The sequence below is a fragment of the Rattus norvegicus genome, chromosome 5, assembly GCF_021556685.1.
Source record: "Rattus norvegicus strain SHRSP/BbbUtx chromosome 5, alternate assembly SHRSP_T2T, whole genome shotgun sequence".
In the NCBI taxonomy this organism is placed as follows: domain Eukaryota; kingdom Metazoa; phylum Chordata; class Mammalia; order Rodentia; family Muridae; genus Rattus; species Rattus norvegicus.
The window spans coordinates 76867362-76892500 of record NC_141538.1 but is presented as its reverse complement, the minus strand read 5'-3'; the positions used below and the strand labels follow the sequence as shown (position 1 = coordinate 76892500).

The window sequence follows — 25139 nt, the reverse complement described above, 5'->3', positions numbered from 1 at the left end:
TTCAGAGGTACCTGTGTGTATCTGTTAGTAACCCCAGGGGCTAATGCAGCGCAGAATCCTCCGCTTACACTCTCAACGATGTGACTTTTTCTATGATTGACATTTGCACCAAGCTTTGGCTGTTTGTTAAATGGGTCATTTTATGAGAGAATAATTCTTTACTGCTGGTTTTCCATTTACACTGAATAATACACAGATCTTGTAAAGTTATTTTTATTCAGACATGAGTAGATGAATGGGGAAAAGTTACATATTATATAACTGAAAATACTTCAGCTTAACCTGAACTACAATCGAATGTGTGAACTCGTTGGATACAAAACAACTTGGGATAAATGGAATTTATCTTTGAGACCCATGTAGGAAATTCTCACTTACATTGTCTAAAAAATCTTTACAGGGTCAAGATGATTTAATATCAGGAAGCTTCATTTGGCTTTTCCGTAAAGACAGATTATTTCTAAATTCCATCCACTCTAACCAACGTTGATAGGACCTGGCCCAGAAGAAACTTAACTCCCTTTTTATATGGTTTCAAGAAATGTGTTTTTAAATTTTTATTATGCACTTGAATAACTTTGCAGGAATTAAGGACAGCTACCCACAGACAGCTCTAAAGTTCTTCCTGCTTCTCACAGCTACGCTGTTTTTACATAGCTGTGCTCAGCGCTGACACCCTTTTGTTATATTTCTTTACCTAACACATCTTATTAGACAGATACCTTCACTAACTTAATATCTTTATATTCACATGACGCAGTTAACCTCACTTCTCCCCATTAATAGATATTTGAGTTATATGCAAATTTTCACACTTATAAATAGTGCTGCTATGAATGTCTTTGTAAAAAAATATAAATAAATAAATATATATATAAAATCCTTCTCTTGGATTATTCCCCTCTGGAATAGCTCCAAAGAGGGATTACAAGGTCAGAGAGCATGAAGTATTTTATAGCTCTTGTTTTATATTGCCAGATTGCTTTCTAGAAAGATCCAATCTTTGGATTGGAAGGACCTTAAAGGTCACCTCATTTAAACTTCCCCTCCTCTGAATGCTTGAATCCCCTCCACAATTTATAATGCCACCAGCAATGTATAAGCATTTCTATTTACCAATAGCTCTGCCAGTACTGGGTTTTGCTATTCTAATTTATTTTTTGCTAGTTTAATAGATGTGTAGACTTGTTCTTGAGAAGCTGTCTTATTTGATGAACTGCTCGCAAGGCTGAACACTTTTCCGTGGGATGAGTTACAAGCTGCATTCTCTTGTATGTAAACTGTCCCCATCCACTTCTTATGACTGCCTGTTTCATGGAACTGATCTCGTACCTTTGTATCAGAACTGTATTTTTATGTTGTATTATACTTTGCTTTTCCCCCTACCCCTACAAATGAATGGTGCCAATAATTTGATACTAATGACTATAAAAATCGCCTCACTGACTAGCGTTGAGGTATGTAAACAGGTATCTGGATAACCAAGGAGTAACCCTTTAAGTACTGACTCTTTACAATTTAATATTTTTTTGAGGGAGATCTTTATAGGATGAATGGCACATTTCCCTGCCGCCTTAGCACACAGAGTATCCTGGAGGGTCTTCAGCCCTTTCCTGACGAATCCTGATCGTCAGTACACATATCCGCCCCTCCTGTACCTTTGTATGGTACAAAAAAAAAAAAAAAAAGTCACGAGGAGCTATCAACACATGCCGGGCTTGCTGGGACCTTATATAGGCCATGGCCCTCTTCTCACCAACAGCCCTTTATTGTTGTCCTGCTGTTTCCGTGGAGCTGTCTGGTGTTGGGTGGGTACTTTCCACTCACGGAGCCCTTTGGCTGTTCTCTGTTATGTGCATGTGACATAAACCATGTTCCTATAGAACAGGAGTTGTCACCTCCTGCCAACCCAGCAGCTGCTTCCTCTTCTGAGCTGCTCTCTGTGGTATGCACTCCCCTCACAGCTCCCCACCCCTGCTCTCGAATGGAAACCTCCAGAACACAGCAGAAGGTTTCCAGAGCATTCAGGACACAAGTATATCCCATGTGTATGATTTGCTCTGTTTCTAAGGAGGGGTACGGGGTACATGGATGTTTTGGCTGCTGCTTTCAGGAGGCTTACAAGCTCCTTCATTGTCCTCCCACCTCTCCCTTGGGTTCACAAGAGTCTCCAACATGTGGGCATCACTGCAAGCCTGAGCACACACATGTGGTATATTCTATTGTATATGACCACATATACATATATATATATATGTATGTATGTAACCCGGTACCACTGGCAGTTCACCCCAACCAGTAAAGTCCACAGCAGTGTGTTGCTGCTGTGGCCATTTTCTTTTGCCTCCTTAAATGTACGGTGGTGCTTGACATTGAGACCTACGGTGATGCTGCCCTGGGTGAACTCACAATGACTATAAGGAATTGTGCAATTATTACCTTCTTTGTCTACTTTAGACCCAAACAACAGCACTGGAAGGTAACACAACACCCACTGTGGATCCAAGAGGAGAGGGGAGAGTGTGCTAACATAATCAATACAGAGCTGGGACTCCAAACCGTGGCCTGAGACTCCAGGTTGGGAACTCATGGTGTGTCACTGCAGAAGTCTGGTACCCCTCAACCCATAGAGCTGACAGGTTGGGGACAGCACAAATTTTTAGGTGTGAGAAGGGAGGCATTTGGCATTTAGAAACTCCCACCAGGATTCATCTGGCATTTTACCCTGAAGAGCACAGGGAGGTTCTTATGCTGTCGTTATTGCTTACCATTTCAAAGATCACAGACCTTTAAAGTCTTTGAATAAAGCCCACCGTTTTAATGAGTTTAAAGTGTGCACCTCAGTGTCTTTCAGCCTGTCCATGATGCTGGGCAAACACATCTGACTTTCGACTCTGCCCTTCCCCTAGTGACCACTAACCACACCCTACCCCGGCCTGTAGGTTTCTGATTATGAATTTGCTTGTTCTAGACACTTCGTATATCTGGAATCATATAGTTTATGGGCTTCTGTGATCAGCTTCTCTCATGTAACCATGTTTTCAAGGTTCATCTATGTTATAGCATGTATCAGAACTTCATTCTGTCTTTGTGACTGAATAGTGGAGAAGGCGAGGATTACCAAGTTTTGTTTGCAGATATCTGGGTTGCTCCCACTTTGGGGCCATTATGAACGATAATTTTATGAACATTCATGCACAACTTTTTTTTTTGGTGTGAACATATGTTTTGGGTTCTCTTGGAATTGCCATATCATATGGCAAGTCTGTGTTTAACTTTCTGAGGGACTTCCAAGATCGCAGCTTTTATATCTTCTGAAATTCGACGTGAAAAATGACACGCACCAGGCGGTCAGAGGCAGGGCACATCTGTTCCCGGTTGGATACTGAATGGTAGCACTAATTTGGGGATGTTTTATAACAGAAAAAAAAAGGGCCTTTTGAGAAATTATTTTGATGAGAAGAGAAATAAAGGTTGTCTGTCTTTTAAAAATGAAAATGAAATTAAATGCTTCTCCATTTGAAAATAACTAACTGGGTCTGGAAGGTTGGTTAGTGGGTGATGTGTTTGCTGCATGAACACGAAGTTTGGACCCTGGGCACCTATGTAAAAATCTGGCATAATAGTATTTCTCTATTACCCTAGTGTTGGGGTAGAGAGCAGAGGAAGGTGAGTCCTAGGGATGGACTCACTAGACAGGCAGTTCCAGCAAGCTCCAGGCTCAGGAGATTGCTCAGTTCATAGGCTGTGCAAGCATAAGGAGCTGAGTTCAAATCCCCAATGCCCACATAAAAGCCGCATGCGGCAGCATGTGTCTATAATACCAGTGCTGGGAAGACAGGAGGATCCTAAGCTCATTGGCCAGAGTGCATAGCTGAGGTGAGCTTCAGGTTCAGTGAGAGACCCTGGCAGGATTAACATAATTAAATTCTGATTGGACAAGCTGACTTGTCAGCTATGTCCAATAATGAAGAGCTGGCCTTTGGATTTCCCAAGGCATCCCTCCTTCCAACAGCAGCTCATGTGTCTCTCAGCCACTGGGGTAAAAACCAGTTGAAATGACTGGGTTCTCAGCATTTCATAGTTCTGTGCAATGTTGTGACATCAGTGACATTGAACCCTACAAACCTTCCCCTGCATGGTCTTATTTAATATGCACTACATCCCAGGAATAATCGATCACTGGTCGTTACTGATAACCCAAGCAGTCTGACTTCCAGGTCTGCATTTGTAATGTTTTTCTGCCTCAGTAGCAATTTCCTTACCTTATGCAATTATTATTATTTTTTTTAAAGAACCAGAAGAAGGGTTTACATACAAGGTGCTGAAGTAGCATCGTGAAGAGATAGTGTCGCTATTTCTCTCAGAAGACTAGTTGTCACCACCCCGACAAGGGTCATTTGAAGATAAACCTGGGATCTGTGTATGTTAATTGAGCAAATGAATGGCCAGGTAAATAATGCAAAGTGTTAACTGGTACAAACTGATGTGAAAACATGGAGACTCGGCATGCTTACCAGACATGGTTGGTTCGCTTAATGTCCGCGCACTTTGCTTCTGGGGAATATGGGTAAGTCAGTTGCCTAGTTTGAAAGGCTCGGGTAATTGCTCCAGCACTTGTGACTTTTGCCAAAGGCGTAAGTTACACTTTTCTCACTGTCTCTTATCTCTGCTTGGCTACCTAGATAGTGGGATTTTGTGATTTCCTCTTCCTTCCATGATGGTCCAGAGAAATTTATGAGTCTAGTAAGTTTTTCTCTGGACGAAAAGTTGCAGGAGCAAGATGTTGGAGATAGTCATTCTAAAAAAGGTGTGAAACTGGATGCTAGGGGTTTGAGTAAGAGAGCAAAGTCCGCTTTGTGTGTCCAGAGTGGGACCTGAAGAGATACAAGCAAGCTCCCAGGTGGTGCTGATGGGCCACACTAGGCACCCAGGAACCAGGAGGGTCAGATCTGGAGGCGACTGGACGATGGGGAGAACGGGAAGAAGGACGCGAGGAAGGATCGTCAGGCGAGGAGGGGGTGAGGCTGAGCGGACGGGGGCAGGCTGCGGGGCTGGAGCGAGGATGCGCAGAGCGAGGCAGGGAGGCGGCGGGTGCGGGCGCTCCGCGGCTGCGCGGCGCGTGCTGGCGGCGGCTCGGTCCCGGCCCGCGCCCGCCGGGTCCCCGCTGCGGCCGGAGCGGCCTGGCTGTGGGATCCGTGCGCAGCGATGGCGGGGCAATCCCTGCGGCGCTCGGCCTGGGTACCACTGCTCTTGAGGCTGCTGCTGGCGGGGATCGCTGCCTGCGAAGCCAGTCCGGCGGACGACGGCGCGGGCCCGGGGGGCCGGGGACCCCGGGGACGCGCGCGAGGGGACGCGGGCGCCGACGAGGCAGTGCCGCGCCACGACTCCTCCTACGGCACCTTCGCCGGCGAGTTCTATGACCTGCGCTACCTGTCAGAGGAGGGTGAGGCCACCATAGGGTGAGGGGCGACCTGCGGGGTGGGAGATTGAGGGGTGCAGGACGCGTCCGCAAAGGTGTCGGTGGAGGCAGATGTGCACAGCTGAGACTAGAGTAGGGAGCCGGGCGCTCTGACCAGCCAGTAGGAGGGAAGTCTGGAGGAGCTGTCAGCGCCTGCTCCCCTCTTTACACGTGGGGAGACTAGGGCCGAGAGACTCAGACTCTAGTCCTGCGAGGCTGTGGATAGGAGGTGCTAAGCTTATGCTCCCCTAGTTCTCAGCGTCTGGCCTCCTCCATCCTCTTGCCATGGAGGAGGCGCCATCTGGACTGGGATTCCGGAGCCCAGGGCAGCAGGCGGGAATCAGAAAACCTAACTTAAAGAGACCCGTTGCCCAGTTACCTCCTGGTTGGTCAGGATTGACCTAAATTTGCAGGTACTGTCGGTCCATCTTTCTGTTGGTCTCATTGCCCAGGCGCCAGAGATGGATCACAGCTCCGTCCCCAGTCCAACCACATCTGCTGCCACCGACTACACTTGTAGTCTCCTAGTGTGAGCCATCATTGTTGGGACCATCTGGGCCCAGAGACTGGGGTTTCTTCGCCAGCTTCCCCGAGGAGCTGTTTCAAAGAGTACAAAAGGCAAAACCATTCTGGTAAAAGGAATGGAAACTGGTCTCTTACTTCCGCAGCTTCTGGAAAGCTTGGCAAAGAGGAGCCAAGAATCAAGCTGGGGGTTAAAATGAGGTTATCTGTTGCTGGATCTCTTAATGAGGATGAGGTTCAGCTGTGTGCAGCGTACAAATGTTAATATCTTCGATAAGATACGATTTTCTCTCTCCTGTAAAGAGATCTAGAAACCCACCATCTGGAGCTGGCATATAAAGTCTCCAGTCTTAGGGACACTGGGGCTGGAGCTTCTGCTCCTGCGAAATTCTTAGCTTGTAACTTAGCGACCCCAAGTAGATGCTTGAACCCTACTCAGTACTTTCACATTCCAGATGGTGAGAAAGACAAAGTGGGGAGAAAATGCTGACTGCCTACTTATTAAGGACGCTACTCAGATAGAAGTTCCATTGAAGGATTTTAGTTTCTTAGCCATGTGATCACACATAGCTAGCTGTAAAGGAGTCAGGGAAGGGTAATCTTGTAGCTAAAAAAGACATAGCCAGGGTTGGGGATTTAGCTCAGCGGTAGAGCGCTTGCCTAGCAAGCTCAAGGCCCTGGGTTCGGTCCCCAGCTCCGAAAAAAAGAAAAAAAAAAGACATAGCCACTTCAAAATGTAATTATTATATTAAGGAAGGTAGAGAGAATGAATTGGGGAACTATAGTCATTAAATAGAGACTGATGAACCACCTCCTCCCTTATACACACACACACACACACTTAGTGACCTAGATTCTGGTTGTTCAAGGCCTGGTGAGCCAACTCTACTCCAAGTTGTCACTCAGGGACCTATGTGCCTTCCATCTTGTTGCTCTACTATCCCTTAAGACCTTGTCCTCATCTATGTAGTAGAAGATTGGTGGCTTGTATGCCTTTGTTCAAGATTGAGGGTAGGGTGCTGGAGAAATGGCTCAGTGGGTAAAGGTCTCGCCACACAAATCTGAGGAGACACCTGAGTTCAGAGCATCAGAGTCTGTAAAGCTAGGTGCAGTAGCTCCTGTGTCTGCAATCCCAGTGCTCCTGTGGAGCGGTGGGAAATACAGACAATGGGAGAATGTGGGCCAGCTGAGACGCAGCAGCAAACAAGAGAGCCTATCTCTGGGTGGGAGGAGGGACCTGACATCTGAGGTTGTCCACTGATCTGCACATGCACATGCATGGCATATGCCCACCCACATCACACAGACACACAGACACACAGACACACACACACACACACACACACACACAATTGTGGGAACAAAAAAAGAGAAGGTTAGGATAAGTATCCTTTTGGCTGCTTGCATAGCTCATCTCTTCTCGTAGTCTTTGGCTTGTTATAAGCATAATTAAGTAATGACCTAGCTGCAAGGGAGGCCAGGCACCTCTGAGCCCAGGAAGAAGGGGCAAACAGTGGGGGAAACAAGAAGCTAAACAGAATCTATCACTCTGCGAAAGAATAAATACTCCTAAGCATGTTTTTCTGAAAGCATGTAGTTCATATTTCTTCCTTACACACGCAGTTTATAGTTCCAAATGACTTAAAGGTAGCTTGTGAGTGCATATATTCTCACTTAACTAATGAAGAACAAGCCAGACTTTCTGTATCTGTTTACATATGTGGAAAGAATGAACTGCTGATCGTATAAGCAGGTTTTGTGAAGACCCACATCAGATGGACAGTAGCTACCAAGGAACACTTTACAGTCACTCTGGGAAGGAGGTTTCCAGTCTAGAACATATACATTGCAAACAACAGGAGGGTAGAAAACATTGGATTATGGGTAACTACTCTACTCTGGGTATTCTTAGAGGAAGAAAAGCAACAAGAAATGGAGCCTTAGTTTCAAACCGTAAGTGAAGCCTTCTATTCATCTGTTCTGCTGTCAGCTGGCCAGGATAGAGGATCATGAGTCTGAGGATGGTATAGTAGCTGCTTTCCCTTGGACTGATAAGGAAAACACCCGTTTAAATGTTGCTTATCTTTAAAACACAATGATCTGTTCATTTGCAATACATTCGAATCAACAAGAAGCTCACCACTGAGTTTAAGACCAGTTTTTTTTTTTTTTTCTGTTGTGGCAAAGAGCAGGGTAGGAGGTAGAGAGGACACAAGCATGCGTGGGACATTTTTCATCAGCCCGTGTCCTTCCCATGTCAGTCAGGCACCATGAGTCTGGAACTTATTTAATGCCACCTATACATGTCTGACTTTTCCTCTGGGTCCTCTGTAAACATAGTCTTCCATGAATATTTATTGGAGCTATGTTCAAAGTTCTATTTATTTATTTCTACATGCAAGTACGCATGTACATGTGTGTTTGTGTGTGTTCTTATTCATGTGTGTGGAGGCCATAAAACAATCTTGGATGATGTTCCTCAGGCACTACCCACCTTATTTTTTTCTCTTTCTCTCACTGGCCTGGAGTTCATCCATCCTAGAGAGCTCAGGGAATCTGCGTGTCTCTGTCTCCTCTTGCACTGGAATTACAAACATGTATCACCAACAAGCCCAGATTTTTCATATGACTTCTAGGAAAGAGCTCAAGTGCTCATCCTTGTATGTCAAGCACTTCACTGATGGGGTTGTCTCCCTAGCCTTCACTGTCCTTTCCTAAGTCCCCACTGTGTGCCAGACAGTTTCTCACAGTACTTTATCTACATTGATTTTCATCTGCACAGTGATCCTGTGAGTTAGATACTCCTGTTTCCTCCCATCCTTTAAGAGTTAAGGGGATTTACTCACCTTTTTTTTTTTCTTCTCATATCGTAGCTAAGGGGCTGGAGAGATGACTCAGTGGTTAAGAGCAATAACTGCTCTTCCAGAGGTCCTGAGTTCAAATCCCAGCAACTACATGGTGGCTCACAACCATCTGTAATGGGATGTGATGCCCTCTTCTGGTGTGTCTGAAGACAGCAACAGTGTACTCACTTATAATAAATAAATAAATCATATCTTAGCTAAACTCACATAGCTAGAAAGTAGCAGGGAACTGTTAGATCAGTGGATTGACTCTGAAGGGTAGGTGGCACAAGGTGTCCAGCCTGCCTAGGTGTAAGGTCCATGTTGACAAGTGCTAGGAACTGGACTTGAACAGGTAGGAGTGAGGGGTTTTATGAAGGCACTTGAGGTGCCAGGTTTCAGAGCGATGCACAAGGCGGTTAAAAGCTGCAGGTCCTGAAGGGGCAGAGCGCTACTGTGAAAGCGCCCATGTAGGCACTTCACAGTCTGCCACTTCCCTTCCTCAACACCGTCTCTCCATTATATGACCCTGGTACGTAAAAGCAACCGTTTAGGTGGTTGCAGAAAGAGGCCGATGCCGTAGTTCTCAGGGGTGAAGCTGAATGGTATAACCAGCCAATCTGTGGTTTAAACTTCACCGAATGGAGGGCTAAATGAATACCTGAAGAATCTGATCCAACCAGTTAATTAGAAGCAATAAATAGCAAAGCAAAAAGCCATTAACCACTCAGTAGAGTATGGCAAAATGGGCTCAAGGGATTGCAGAAAAAGGACACACAGTCCACAAATTAGATGAGAATGGAAGCCACAGAGCCTCAAACAACCAAGAGCGGACAGAGGTAGAGCTCAGGGACAATGGGCTGCTTAGCATGAGCATGGCCATGGGTTGGCCTCCAATACTGCAGACATAAACAATACATACGTAAATAAAATTAAAAGAGTGAACCAACTTCTCATAGGAATAGCTGACAGGCAGAAATGATAAAATAGAAATTAGAAGGAAAAAGTGTCTGTCGTTCATTTCCAAAACAAAATTACTAGAAAGGTTGGATCCATATGAGAAGGGAGAAAATTTTTTTACAATAAAAAACCCTCTAATGTAATATTTTTCCTTTGGGTTTTGTATATCTATGCATGTACAGATGTGTAAGTATGTATATATGTAAGTAAGTATGTATATGCACACACATACCATGACCAGAGGTCAACCTTGGGTGCTGTTCCTCAGGAGTCACCCACCTTGTATTTTTATTTTGCTTTGATGGGGCTGGGAGTGATTTAATATATGGGAGAGGCCAGAAGAAGAGAGTAGCCATTATGTTTTCTCACTCTCTGCCTTGTTCCGTTGAGGAATGGTCTCTAACTAATAGTCTGGTACCAGCAAACTCCAGCGATCCTCCTGGGCCCCACCCCCAGCCCATTGCTGAGTTCCAAGCATGCTCAGCAGTACTTGGCTTTTTACATGGGTGCCAGGGATTTGAACTCAGATCCTCTTGATTGTACACCGATTGCTTTTACTTGCTGAGCCATCTTCTCAGCACCACCTTGTTTTTTTTAAGACCGGGTTTCTCTTACAGGGGTGTGGGACTCACCAGTTAGGCTAGCTGACTGGCCAGCTAGCTACAGAGATCTACCTGTCCGCATCTTCCCAGTGTCCCACACCGGCTTAACAACATGGTTGCTAGGGATGGAACTCAGATCCCCATGCTTGTGTGACAAGCACTTTCCCCAGGTCTTCGTTTAGATTTTCGTTTTGGAGAAAAAGCAGTATCAAGATAGGAAATGGGGGAGAGGAAATAAACCAAGTAAACAAACGGATGTAGATGAGGAAATGAATGTTACTTATTAAAAGAGGCCAGGGAGCCATATCTGAGTAGTTCAACCCATATAGCTCATCATTGAGGGAAACAGGTCAGTATACACAGGGAGTCAGGATGCAGGGAAGGTGAAGAAGTACTTGAAAATACTACGAGAAGAGGATTTTAATTTTTTTTTTTAAAATAGCAAGTGGAGAAGTTGGACCTGTTGTGCATTGTTAATGAGGATGTAAAATACTACAGCTCTTTGTAAAATGACTTGGCAGCTCCTCCAAAAGTAAAATGCACAGTTGCCATATAATGTAGCAGTTTTATTCTAGGAGAACTGACAATGTATCCACATAAGACCTTCTGCACAGGTGCGTGATAGTCCCAAAGTAGGAGCAACCAAAATGCCTACCAACTGATGAACAGATAAACAAATATGGTCTACCAGTACAGTGGGGACGGTATGCTATTACAAAGAGGAATGAGGGCTGGAGATGGCTCAGCGGTTAAGAGCACTGACTGCTCTTCCAGAGGTCCCGAGTTCAAATCCCAGCAACCACATGGTGGCTCACAACCATCTGTAATGAGATCTGATGCCCTCTCCTGGTGTGTCTGAAGACAGCTGCTGTGTGTGTGTGTGTGTGTGTGTGTGTGTGTGTGTGTGTGTGTGTGTGTGTGAAAAAGAGGAATGAAGTTCCAATGTGTGTTTCAGGGTAGATGAACCTTGGAAACATTATGCTAAATAAAAGAAACCAGAAACCAGGCCACAGGCTTCTGTTGACAGGCAATGAACAGAATAGGCAATCCATAGGAGCAGAACATAAATTAAAGGATGCCAGGGGCCACACAGATGGGACAAGGGAGTGACTGCTGGCTGGCACTAGGCCTCTTTCTGGAACCATGAAAATTTCGTAGGACTAGACAGTAGTAGTAGTGCACCTTGTGGAGGTATAAAAGGACTGGTTTGTATTCTTTAACATGGCAAGGTTTATGGTAGGTCAGAGTTCAATAATAGTGGAAGCTGAGAAAACCAGTTACTACCAGCTGGTTTCTCTAGTACTTGGGAGGCCGAGGCAGGAAGATTGCAAACTTGAAATCAGACTGGGATTCATAGTGAGACCTTGTCCAAAGTGGGGTGGGGGGATCTGACTGACGAATTAGAAAACCTGGATAAAAGAAACTGAGATGAATGGGCTAGACTGGAGGGGTGGGTGGTGGTGGTGCAGGGACTCAGAAGGTAAAGTGCTTGCCCAGCCCAGAGAAGGTGACGACATGGACCCCCAGAGTGAGCTGGCTCACCAGACTGAGTCCAGTGAGAGACCCATAGAAAGTCACCATAGAAAGTGGACAATCTAAGGAGACACCTGATGTCAGCTTCTGGCCTTCAGGTACACAGTTGTGCACATATGTGTGTGCCTGTAGACGTGTGAACATGTATTCACATTCACACCACACACCACATAAGAAAGAAAAAATGGAAGAAAAAGAATAGAGTCAACTAAAAACAAATCTTCCAAATAAGAAAGCTCAATTCTACCAAATATTCAAGTGAGAGATAGTGCATACTCTAAATATATATACATTTTTAAACTTTAAAAATCTGTAGAGCTGGAGAGATGGTTCAGCAATTAAGAGCACTGACTGCTTTTCCAGAGGACCTGGGTTCAATTCCCAGCACCTACATGGTGGCTCACAACTGTAACTCCAGACCTAGGTGACCCAATGGCCTCTTCTGGCCTCTATAAGCAATGCATACATTTGGTTTACAGACATGCATTTGGAAAGAGCATCCTTACATCCCTTACATTTAAAAAAAAGGTTAATTTTAAAAATTGATCATTTGTGTGTGTGTGTGTGTGTGTGTGTATGTGTGTGTGCATGTGTGTACTTGATGTGGGGATGGGGCTGTACAAATATGAGTGTCATGGTGCAGGTGTGGAGGTGAGGGGACAATCTATAGTTTTATTTTCTCCTTCCACCTAAATTTACATAGGCCATGAGGATCAAACTCAGGCTATGCAAAAGATACCTTTACTTGTGGTGGCACCATTTTGCCAGTGCTCTGAACATATTTCAGGGGGCAGAAAAAGAGGAAACAATCCCAATTCATTTGATGTGACACCATAACTTTGTTAGTGTGGCAGAGACATGATGAGAAAGAGATATTATGGCTGAAGTTTGATCATGCATATAAATATATATTGAATATACAAACATATTGGAAGAAGTAAAAAAAAAGTGATGTTTTAGGTGAAGATAAGTTTTAAGGGACTTGAGATAGTAACAAAACCTGACACAATATAATTGAAGTTGGACTGTGAAGGACAAATAATGTCAAACAGTGATAAAAGAAACAATAAATCAGGAACCCAGTATGTAAGTTTCCAGGGCTGAGGATGTGGCTCAGTGGTAGAGTGCTTACTCAGCATGAATGAGGTCTGGGTTCATTACTCAGTACTGCAAAAATAACTATCGATACACATGTGTGTGGTGTGTTTATGTATGCATACATCTATAGTAAACACATGCATGGTGTTTCCAAGTACAGGAAGCAGTAATCTGTAATTACATTAACTCTAGAGTATATGTGTATTAATAATAAATAGCAGGGAATACATTCAATAGGTAGATAAATAAATGTCAAAAGAAAATGTATCCAGTTCAGCACACTACCCTTAGCATTAGAAAAAAAAACCAGATTTTAAAAATAAAAGATTGGGCTAGAGAGATGGCTCAGAGGTTAACAGCACTGACTGCTCTTCCAGAGGTCCTGAGTTCAATTCCCAGCAACCACATGGTGGCTCACAACCATCTGTAATGGGATCTGACAGCCTCTTTTGGTGTGTCTGATAGCGACAGTGTACTCATATACCTAAAATAAATACATTAAATTAAAAAAGCTCTATATTGTTTGACTTATATAATATTATCTAAATGAGTAGATAAACAAATACAGAACCATACTTTTTTTTGAACACCCAGGATGAACCTCTAAGATTTGTCATGAAGTAGTCATAGGAAGCCAGTGGATTACAAAGACTCTCTTTAGTATGCATAGACGTCTTTGATTATAGCGAGATGAAATTTGGAGTCAGCGGAAGCCTGAGGAGGGGTGTTTGGGAGTGTTGCTCAGTGGCAGAGTGCCACCTGCCATATTCACAGCTCTCCCTTTAATTCCCGAGCCCTAGAAAATAAAAAGAAAAGAAAAGGATCATAGGGACAATATTGACCAAAGAGGTAAAGAGGAAATCATAAGGGAAATTATGATGGCCTTCTGTTTAGCTATCAAAATGTTGCATGGCCCACCAAACCCAGTCACTCTTGCTGATGCCAAGAAGTGCTTGTTGACAGGAGCCTGATATGGGTGTCTCCTGAAAGGCTCTGCCAGAGCCCTACTGATACAGACGAGGATGGTTGCAGATAACCATTGGACTGAGCAAAGGGACTCCAATGGAGGAGTTAGAAAAAAACTGAAGGAGCTGAAGGGGTTTGCAACCTCGTGGGAAAAACAATAATATCAAACAACCAGACCCCACCAGAGCTCCCAGGGACTAAACCACCAACCAATGAGTACACATGGACAAACCCATGGCTCCAGCCGCATATGTAGCAGAGGATGGCATTGTCTGGCATCAATAGAGAAGAAGCCCTTGGTTCTGTGAAGGCTAAATTCCCCAGAGTAGGGGAATGCCAAGGCAGTGAGGTGGGAGTGGGTGGGTGGGAGGGGGAGCATCCTTATAGAAACAGGGGAAGTGGGGAGGAGAGGGGGAAACAGGGAAAGGGGATAACATTTGAAATGTAAATACTTAAAATATTCAATAAAAAATAAAAGAAATTATGGACAAAAAACAAAACAAAACAAAAATGTTGTATGTCAAAATATTGTGGGGCTGGGGATTTAGCTCAGTGGTAGAGCGCTTACCTAGGAAGCGCAAGGCCCTGGGTTCGGTCCCCAGCTCCGAAAAAAAAGAACCAAAAAAAAAATATATTGTTATTAAGGATGACACAGCAGCTAACAGCACTGGCCACCAAGCTTGAAACCTGAGTTTGAGCCCCCAAGCTCATGCCCAGAAGCTGTCCTCTGATCCTGGGAGGTTACAGGGGCATGCATGTGTTCACGTGCCTATTTCCAGCATGACATGATGTGGTTCTGAAGTATGCTCGCAGGCTTTGTGCAGCCATTGCCAGAGTCACATTTACAACACTCTGCTCACCCTGAAAAGAAGCCATATTTCCCTAGTGCCAACACCAGGCAGGCAGGTGTTTTGTGTTTCCCCTTGGCTCAGCTCTTGGCAACCATGAAGCCTTCTGTCTCAATATTTGTCTATTGTGACCATCTCACGCTCAGAGGATGATACATTATATGGTCATTGTTGTTTTTGTTACTTAGTTGGACTTTTTAGGAAAGCTCTTAGAAGATAAAGTAGCTTGGGAACCCAGGCTCTTCCTCAGCAGCAACAGTGAGCCAAAGAATGTGAAGGAAACCAAGATACACCTCAAGGTAGCGACAGAGATCTACAGAGTCTGATTTTATCTATATAGAGAAAAAAATGAACTATTAAGGGATATAAAGGGTGGGAATAAACAGACGAATCATGATCTTGAAAAGAATAATCTGACTTTATAAATATATCAACCCTCCATCCATTCACAGTTCATCTTAAACTTAAGACAGTTCCACACAATCCTGCAGTCCAGTTCTGTAAGGGAACATCACACATGATTTCTATACATTGCACGGAAGAATCAAGTCCCGAGAATCGGTGAGATGGTTTTGCCTTGCTAAGTAACTGAGGCACACTTGAAAGCTAAGTAATTAAAATAACATGGTCCTAACTTGCAAACAAATAAACAAACAAACTCAGAAAATCTAGAAATAGACCTAGGTTCATGAAAAAAATCGAGGAACTGGGACAAAGGTATCATAAATTACCAGAGAAAGCATGAGTTGTCTCATAAATTATGTTGAGACAAAATTGATTCAATGTAAGGAGAGGTGGGCATGGTGCCTCATACCTCTGAGCCCAGCATTCTGCAGGCAGAAACAAGGGGATCTCTGTGAGTTCCAGGCCAGCTGGATCTGCATGGGGAGTTTCAGGTCAGCCAGGGACACACAGTGAGACTCTTGTCTTACAAAACAAAGCAAAAAGAAACCCAAACAAATCGTTATAAGTAGAAAAATACAATTGATTTCTCACCTCACATAAGATAATGAGTAAATTCCCAGTGGGTCAAAGCTCTCGGTGTGTTATCAATATAGTACAACAACATTAATAAGTTAAAATAAAATGAGAGAAACAGCTCATGCTGACGGGGGTAGAAAATTATTCCTTTAGACTCTGAGAAGCACAAACCAAAAGCGGAGAAATTCTTAGCTTAACCTCATCCAAGTTAAATATTTGGGTCTAAAAAAAAACCCATAGCAAAAATAAAATAACAAGGTTGGTGGGAGGGCGGGAGGGAAAATAGCAACATCTGAAGCCAACAATCAGGGAATGTGTAAAATAGACATAACCTTCCATGACAACGTTTGAACATTTACAGAAATCGACCCCACAGATGAGGGAAGCCAAGTGCTTAATACAAATATGAAGGGACATTTGTGTCTGTCAGTGCTTAGGGAAATCCAAATTAAAATAATAATGAGATCGTGTGGAGTTTGGATGTGGAGAAACTGGGGCAGTCAATCATACAGCACCCAGGGGACTGTAAGCCAGTGTTGTTCAGAATAGTAATCTGCTCGAGCTTGGCGTCGTTAGAGGGGCAGTCTGCCATGTTTCTCCTGGGTTACAAAATGAAAATCTAGATAACCGCCCCCTCCACCCCCACGAAACATGGGTAAAGACATTTATGTTTTCCCAATTGGAGAAAACAAGCAGGCAGAGATGTGTCATTTACTTTTCTGTGATCTACTAGAAACAGCTTAAGGGTGGGAAGATTCATTAGCTTCATGGTTTCAACCTATCGTGATAGAATAGACAGGGTCAGACAGTTCAGCTCATGGCATCAGAAGTGAGTGGCAGAGGCTGCTCATAGCACAGTGGACCCAAATGTGATTCTTCAGAGGCCTGCTCCTGGTAACCTCCTTCTGCCAGCCAAGCCTCGCTTCCTGAAAGGTTCCATAGCCTCCTTAAATAGTATCACCAACAGGGACCAAGTGTTTCAAAACAGACAGACAGACAGACAGACAGACAGACAGACAGACAGACAAAAAAAAAAAACCCAAAAACCTAAAGAACCTATGGGGACATTCCAACTCAACCCACAGCAGGAGGCAATTTGCATGTCCCAATCTTGGAGGACATTTAAAGATTTATTTATTTTATGTATATGCGTACACTGTTGCTGTCTTCTGACAAACCAGAAAAGGGCATCAGATCCCATTACAGATAGCTGTGAGCCACCATGTGGTTGCTAGGAATTGAACTCAGGTCCTCTGGAAGAGCAGTCAGTGCTCTTAACCATTGAGCCACCTCTCCAGCCCCCTTGGAGGACATTAAAGCAAATGTATTTATACACATCCTATCTCTTAGCACAAACTCAGGCGTTCTCTAAGGGGCTCATGATGAGAAAAGACACATCCACTACTGTAATTCCAAGACTCTAGAGCAGTGGTTCTCAACCTTCCTAATGCTGCAACCTTTTAATATGGTTCCTTGTGTTGTGGTGACTCCCAATCGTAAAATTATTTTCACCGCTACTTCATAACTGTAATTTTGCCACTGTATAAATTGTGATATAAATATCTGTATGTTCTGATGGTCTTTGGTGACTCCTGGGAAAGGGTTGTTCAACCTCCGAAGGGGTTGCAACCTCCAGGTGAAGCAGGTGTTGCTCTAGAGCGTCTTTTCTAGAAACCAGGAGCCAAGCTTACAAAGCAATAAGCAAACAAACAAACAAAAGACTAGTGTCTAGTGTTCTAGCACAGTGATAAAGTATATTCTAAACCTGTCCGTTCAATCCATAGCATTGGGTGAAAAAGTTTTTAAATGATGTGCGAGCACGGCTCACAGAATACACGTTCTTCTTTGGTTTTGTTTTAGAACACACAATATACCAGAAAACCAACGTTAGCGAAGGCATTTGCCAACCCAATACACTAGTTCAGAACATGTGCCTAAGCTATGTTCCAAAACTTGCTCTTATTTGGCGTTCAGAAACCCATCTTTCTTAAAAAGACACTGCTACTCAATGGTTGTTAGTTCTTAGTTAAGTTTGTAACATTTTAGTGCCCACGGATGATAATGACAGCTGGTATTTATTGGACTGGCAATCTAGAATAAGACGATATTCACCTGAGATGCTGGGAATTACTAAGGATTCTGTGATTGAAAGTGGAAGAGGGAGTCTGATGGGGGATGCTCAGTGACAGAGTTTTTTCAAGCTTTTGTGAGGTTCTGAGTTTCATCTCACACACACACACACACACACACACACACACACACACACAAAGAGAGAGAGAGGCAGAGAGACAGAGACAGAGAGAGACAGAGACAGAGACAGAGAGACAGAGTCAGAGACAGACAGAGACAGAGACAGAGAGACAGAGACAGAGAGAGGCAGAGAGATAGAGACAGAGAGAGGCAGAGAGAGAGGCAGAGACAGAGACAGAGAGACAGAGACAGAGAGAGACAGAGTCAGAGAGACAGAGTCAGAGAGACAGAGACAGAGAGAGACAGAGACAGAGAGACAGAGTCAGAGAGAGACAGAGACAGAGAGACAGAGTCAGAGAGAGACAGAGACAGAGAGAGGCAGAGAGATAGAGACAGAGAGAGAGGCAGAGAGAGAGGCAGAGACAGAGAGACAGAGACAGAGACAGAGAGACAGAGACAGAGAGAGACAGAGAGATAGAGACAGAGAGAGAGGCCGAGAGAGAGGCAGAGACAGAGAGACAGAGTCAGAGAGAGACAGAGACAGAGAGAGAGGCAGAGAGAGAGGCAGAGACAGAGAGACAGAGTCAGAGAGAGACAGAGACAGAGAGGCAGAGAGAGAGGCAGAGACAGAGAGACAGAGTCAGAGAGAGACAGAGACAGAGAGAGGCAGAGAGATAGAGACAGAGAGAGAGGCAGAGAGAGAGGCAGAGACAGAGAGACAGAGACAGAGAGACAGAGACAGAGAGAGACAGAGAGATAGAGACAGAGAGAGAGGCCGAGAGAGAGGCAGAGACAGAGAGACAGAGTCAGAGAGAGACAGAGACAGAGAGAGAGGCAGAGAGAGAGGCAGAGACAGAGAGACAGAGTCAGAGAGAGACAGAGACAGAGAGGCAGAGAGAGAGGCAGAGACAGAGAGACAGAGTCAGAGAGAGACAGAGACAGAGAGACAGAGACAGAGAGATGCAGAGAGAGAGGCAGAGACAGAGAGACAGAGACAGAGACAGAGAGACAGAGACAGAGAGAGACAGAGAGATAGAGACAGAGAGAGAGGCAGAGAGAGAGGTAGAGGCAGAGAGACAGAGTCAGAGAGAGACAGAGACAGAGAGAGGCAGAGAGAGAGGCAGAGACAGAGAGACAGAGACAGAGACAGAGAGAGACAGAGACAGTGACAGAGACAGAGGCAGAGGCAGATCAAATGAAGAAGATGCAGAACTTGGAAGAAACTGTCACCTCCAGTGTCTTAATGACAGATAGGGAAGTAGCCATTCCACTCCCGGGTGAATACTCTGGAGGAAAAAACTTACGTCTCTTCAGTGACAAATAGAGTAAGGGCATAAACGAAGATGCTTAGTTTGATGTGTAACATTGAAAAGCTGCTCAATAAATACAAAGAGAAAAATAAAAGCCTGTTTAAGACAGGATGTGGTCAGTGGTAGTGAAAATAAAGTAGGTTTCAGTACAAAATAGGGTAAACCTAGAATGAAAGCATTGGAGCCAGTTACTCAAGGTGTTGTTTGACCCAGTGCTCAAACTCTGGGGCATTAGAATCAGACAAAGTTGTGCCAGGAAAGCATGTCCTGGAGACCTTTGTGAGAAGTCTAAAGCTAACAACCAAATAACACTTCACTGAAGAGAAGTACTGCAAATCAAAGGGCATGTTTCCCACTGCCTAGGCCTCTCTGTGGAACCCTGCATTTCACCATCGATCGTTCACTCAGTGTCCAGTGCCAAACCTCACGCTGGGCAGAGGATACAGCATGAGGCACACGTGGCGTGAACACCCCAGGGGGAAATGACTTCCCTTGGAACCTGGAGGCCTCTGTGACCTTACTCTCCAGCATCGCTTAAATGCATTGGGGTCTGAGCCATCTCAGAGAGACAATGCTAGCCACTGTGTATCGGAAGGGCTTAGCAAATGGGTAAGCGGTGGTCCCGAGAGGTGAAATTGTAATATCCATTTCACATACGTGTGGAATCGCCCGACTACCAGGTTAAAAGCTGGGCCTTTGCCATCTGTCTTTCTTCCTGAGTGTGTGCACTGTTGAAAAGTTGAGGCTTTCTAACTCCTAAGCCAGGGGCTCTGTAGAATGAGGTTTCTACTCAGAGTCCCTGGCTGCTTGCCGGAAAATGAAATAGGAACACACTCATGGCCAGCGCCCACCTGAGATGAAGTCCAAAGGCATGGATGCCCTCATGCAGGGGACAGTCTGACTTCATCAGAGACCCCTGTCAAATCCCTAACCATCGCTAGCAGCGATGGTAAAAATAGGCAGTGCATTCTTCAGGATTCTCTTCGTAAGGATTGTGACTGGGTTTCTCTGACACCATCTGTCTTCACTGCCCAGGATACCCTTTTCCCACTGCTCCTCCTGTGGACCCATTTGCCAAAATCAAGGTGGAAGACTGCGGAAGGACTAAGGGATGCTTCAGGTAGGTAGGGGTGGGAGCCTGACCACTGAGGCTCAGAAATGTACTGAATGTCTCCAGGTAGGATTCAAACTTACATGCATCGCTCTGTGGGCTCATGTGTCTGTCCCCCCCTTTCTAACTTCATCAAGGTTCTAGAAAGCTCAAATAAGAAAATCCAGTGCTCAGGGGTTTGCTTTGTTGCGACAGGCCTTGCTGTCCTTGAATTCTGGGTAATCTCACCGATTCTCCGTGATACTGGCATTGTAAGCGTCCACTGCCATGCTTGGTCAGAGTTCAGTTTGGGCATGCTCTTTTTTGAAGACAGTGTTTAGTCACTTTCTGTGGCTGTGATAAGGACATAACTAAGAAGGATTATCTCACCGCCCACCTCTGAGAGAAGCCACAGCATGAAGTCAAGCAAGGCAGGAATGTGGAGGCAGGAACTGAAGCAGAGGCCATAGAGGAGTTCTTGCTTATTCAACATGCTTTTATACCTAGAATACCTGACCAGGGCTGATATCACCCAAAGTGAGCTGGATCCTCTCCCATCAACAGTTAATGAAGAAAATGCCGTACTGACTTACCTATAGATAAACTGATGGAGGCATTTTCTCAATTGAGGTTTTGACAGGCAGGTTCTCCTATGGCCCAGACCTGCCCTAAATTTGTTATGCAAACAAGGTTAACCTTAAATTTTGAATCCTGCTTTCCCCTCCCATGTTCTGAGATGACAGGCGTACACCTGGTTCCTGCAGTGCTGAGGGTGGATCCCAGGGCTATCCTCAGGTGGCTGAGGCAAAAGGCTGAAAGGTTTGAGGCTAACCTGGGATGCTTAGTGAAAAGACCCTGTATCAAAGAAAGGAAGACAGGTGGAGGGGAGAGAGAGATGGAGACGGTCATGGGGAAAATAAAAATGAATGCATGTGAATTGGCTCGGTAGGAAGCAGTAGTGTAGAAACGCCTCAAATAGAGGTTTTGATGAAGATGGCACTAAAGGGCTAATCTTGTTGGTTGCTCAGGCTCAAGGTTTAAGGAACCAAGCATTGACTCCAGGGGTCTTGAGCTTAATTGACTTACAAGGCTTCTTTGAAGACTTGTGGAAATGTTGCAATACTGTTATCATCCAGCAAGATGATATGTGATCTGGTGGTGATGACTGAGAAGGAATTTTGATGGCCTGCTGGCTCAGTGTGGCCTGGCCTTCACACTGTTCTCTGCTCTTCTTACCTCCCTCACTTGTTAGGTTTCACCCCAGCTCCTGGTGGCCTGGTCCATGTGCCTTTCTCCTGTTACTTGGGGAATCCCTGCTAACACATGAGCATGATCTTCTCTCTTTCCTCATTCACACTTTAGCACCCTGGGTCCTGTTCTTGCAGACATCTGCCCTCTATGCTTTTATCCTGTCACCCATTGATACAGTTCCCTTTTTCCTCTTCGCCTCCCCTTTCCTTCCTTCCCTTTCCCTCCCTCCCCCTCCCCTCCCCCACCCATCCTTTCCCCACTCCTCTCCCTTTCCTTCCCCTCTCCCTCCCTTTTCTTTCCTGTTCTCTCTTTTATGCTTAGGGTCATGTGCATTACAAACATGTGATTTACCAATGAGATGCATCCACAGTGTGTACCATTCTGACAATGATGGAACACAGTGTCCCTTAACTAGGTGTTTTCAATTACTGGTCCCCACTGGTAAGGGATCCAGAAGTCATTTATAAGGATTTTTGCTACAAACATTGATTGATTGATTGATTGATTGATTGATTGATTATTCATGCCTAAATGTATGTGCATATGCACATATGCACATGTAAGTGTGTGCACTTATCTTGTGGGACTCATGTGGAGATCAGAAGACAACTTGCTGCAGTCTGCTCTTTTTCTAGCATGTAAGTTTCAGGGAGCAAACTGGGGTCACCATGCTTGGTGATGGGTGTTCTTATCTATGGTGCTGTCTCACTTGCTCCTCTGTAAGAAATTGGAAATTTCTGTTTTCTCCTTAGTGGTACCCTTCAAAAAGATGCATGTGTATATAATCTCACCATCTAAAGAACGACCTCACACTGCTATGTTTAGCGTCTGACTATGACTATGTTAACGGCAAGTCAATTTTATAAGTAAATCATGTATTTGTGTGCATCAGATACTAGCTGATGTCACATATGAATTGTACAAGTGTGGCTTTTGCAGCAGACCAAAAGATTAAGTTGCAGAAGTTGGGCCATCATTCCTTGTTGGTAATAAAGACATGCTCAACTCAAAAGCCCCCCACGGTACAGTCAGAGGCACCTCGTGCACCATCGCTGCAGAGAAATTCTTTCAGGAAAATCACACCACTTAGCATCACACAGATGCTGGGGATTTCAGGACTTCTGCCTTTATTTCTAAGCCTGAGGTATCTTAACTGTGAAAGGTTATAGGGAAAAATAGTCAATGAACATTTTTTTTCTTTTTTTTCGGAGCTGAGGACCGAACCCAGGGCCTTGCGCTTGCCTAGCAAGGGCCCTTGGGTTGCACTCTGGATGTTCTCCTTTTGTGTTTGAATCAGGTAGAACTAATGACGTCTCCTTTGGCAAATCCTCCAGGTATGGAAAGCCAGGCTGTAATGCAGAAACCTGCGACTACTTCCTCAGCTACCGGATGATAGGCGCCGATGTGGAGTTTGAGCTGAGTGCAGACACAGATGGTTGGGTTGCCGTTGGATTCTCTTCAGACAAAAAGATGGTAAGGTGTACATTTTATTTTCTTTTTTTCAGAGCTGGGGACCGAACCCAGGGCCTTGTGCTTGCTAGGCAAGCGCTCTACCACTGAGCTAAATCCCCAACCCCGTAAGGTATACATCTTGAAGGAAGCTGCTTTCCCTCCTTGCTTCCTTTTTCTTTAGATTTCAGAAGCAAACGTGTTAAACAAAGAAGCAGAAGCATTGTATTAGTCACAGCTCTCTAATTGCAAGTTTAAAACATTCAGAGGCTCGGGCCCGGTAGTGTCACATGTCTTTAATCCCAGCACTCGGGAGGCAGAGATGGGGGGAGCCCTGAAAAAAAAAAACAACAATAATAACAACCAAACAAACAACATCAGAGGCTGGAGAGACGGCTCGGCTGGTAAGCCCACATATTGCTCTTGAAGAGGACCAGGGTTTGGTTTCCAGCACCCACATCAGATGGCCCCCAACTGCCTGTAACTCCAGTTCTAAGGATTCTGCTGCCCTCTGCCCTCTGTGGGCTCAGGCTCAAGATGTGCACAGTTCATATAAACTCATGCACCAACACCCATAAATAAGTAAATCTCTTTTTTTTTTTAAATTCTAGCAAGCTTTAGTAGAAAGATTGGTTATTAGAATATAGGGCCTCCATCTGGTGCTACATGTGGTGACCAGCTCTGTCCACATTGTGCTGTAAACTACACATCTTGTGCCAACTGTTGTGTCTCTTGCTCCCATGTGTGAGCATTAGTCGGTGGGCTCGTCTGGGCTTGGCTGTAGTCCATGGGTTGGGTTTGATTTCCTGTGTGTGTGTGTTAGTCAGTCCGGGAGGAAGGGGCAGCTTCCTAGGCAGCTCTTCATAGCATATGTGGCCAGATATCTGCTATTTTTCTCCTCTCTACCTCACTGTGTACACACACACACACACACACACACACACACACACACACACACACACACACATGTGCAGATGCCCTCACGGATCAGGCAAATCTCCGATGGACGTCAGCTGGGCTGTCCTCTACCTCAAGCCATTCTGATCCAGTCTATATGGAGAGAGTGTCAGATGCCATAAAGTGAGCGTTTAGTTCAAGAGTGTTCTACTGTAGATGCCAATGTCAAGCCCCAGGTTGCGATCAGATGAGCTGGCTACACTGGCTACCCTCTTAATGTTTCATTAGTTTGCCAGAACTTGGGTAAAACTTAGATTTGCCCACTGTGTTGATCAGCTTCCCATCACTATTACCTCGTTTTTAAAAAGACTTCAAGGGTAGAGGATGGAGCTCAGAGAGAGAAGGCGGGAAGAGAGGAAGAATCAGAAACCCAATATCCGCTTCCAGGGGCAACCACCAAGTATCTAACTTGCTTCTATTAGGTTCTGCCAGGGAGCAGCCATTTTTTTTAACCACAAAGGCCTTTGGGAGATGCAGACCAAGGCACCACAATGGCCATAGTAAGGAGGGCTTAGTTCTGCAGTGTTTTGAAAGCATCACTTGGGGAAGAGGAGATTGCTCAGTGGTTCAGAGTGCTTGCTACCCTTCCAGAGGACCTGAATTTGGTTCCCAGGACCCATGTTGGGAGGTTGATAACCTCCTTTAACTTGATCACCAGGAGATCTGATGGCCCTCCTGGTCTTCATGGTTATCTGCATGCACAAGACATAATACACACACACACACACATACTTGTTTTATGATGGTACTAGATTAAGCCTCTGAAACTAAGCCAGTGGAACCAGCACCCCTGACATATGAGCTGCCCTCACTGCACAGGAAGGACTATTTTTCCATGAACTCCTTGGGGAGCCAAACCTGAAGTCCTCTGTTAGCACCTCAGGTTATGGAGTGACGGCCCAGGAGGCCCTGGGCTTCTCTTTCTCTGCTTTGTTATTGTTGTTGTTGTGTTGGAGGTGATGGTGGTGGTGGATGTGTGTGTGTGTGTGTGTGTGTGTGTGTGTGTGGTGTGGGGCAACCGGGGGCCAAAGATGAAGCTGCTCTTAAGATCATTCTGCCATTCTGGTGGCCAGGGCCT

The 25139-nt window shown here is 44.9% G+C and overlaps 2 protein-coding genes across 8 annotated transcripts in view; both read left to right on the top strand.

The window, feature by feature from the left end:
• Epb41l4b (erythrocyte membrane protein band 4.1 like 4B) overlaps nucleotides 1–3498 on the top strand; it is a 160388-nt gene extending 156890 nt beyond the window's left edge. For all 6 annotated transcript variants that reach the window (NM_001401792.2, XM_087550508.1, XM_087550509.1 and 3 more), the window contains 1 exon segment: nucleotides 1–3498. This exon segment is cut by the window's left edge and continues 327 nt beyond it. The gene's annotated coding sequence lies outside the window, so the exon portion shown is untranslated.
• Nucleotides 3499–5071: 1573 nt separating this feature from the next.
• Nucleotides 5072–25139, top strand: part of Frrs1l (ferric-chelate reductase 1-like) — a 34153-nt gene continuing 14085 nt past the window's right edge. The window contains 3 exon segments of one of the 2 annotated variants that reach the window (NM_001419637.2): nucleotides 5072–5446; nucleotides 20350–20434; nucleotides 22990–23128. In NM_001419637.2, the coding sequence (NP_001406566.1) occupies nucleotides 5209–5446; nucleotides 20350–20434; nucleotides 22990–23128 (462 nt within the window). In that variant the 5' untranslated portion in view covers nucleotides 5072–5208. 2 annotated transcript variants of the gene reach the window in all.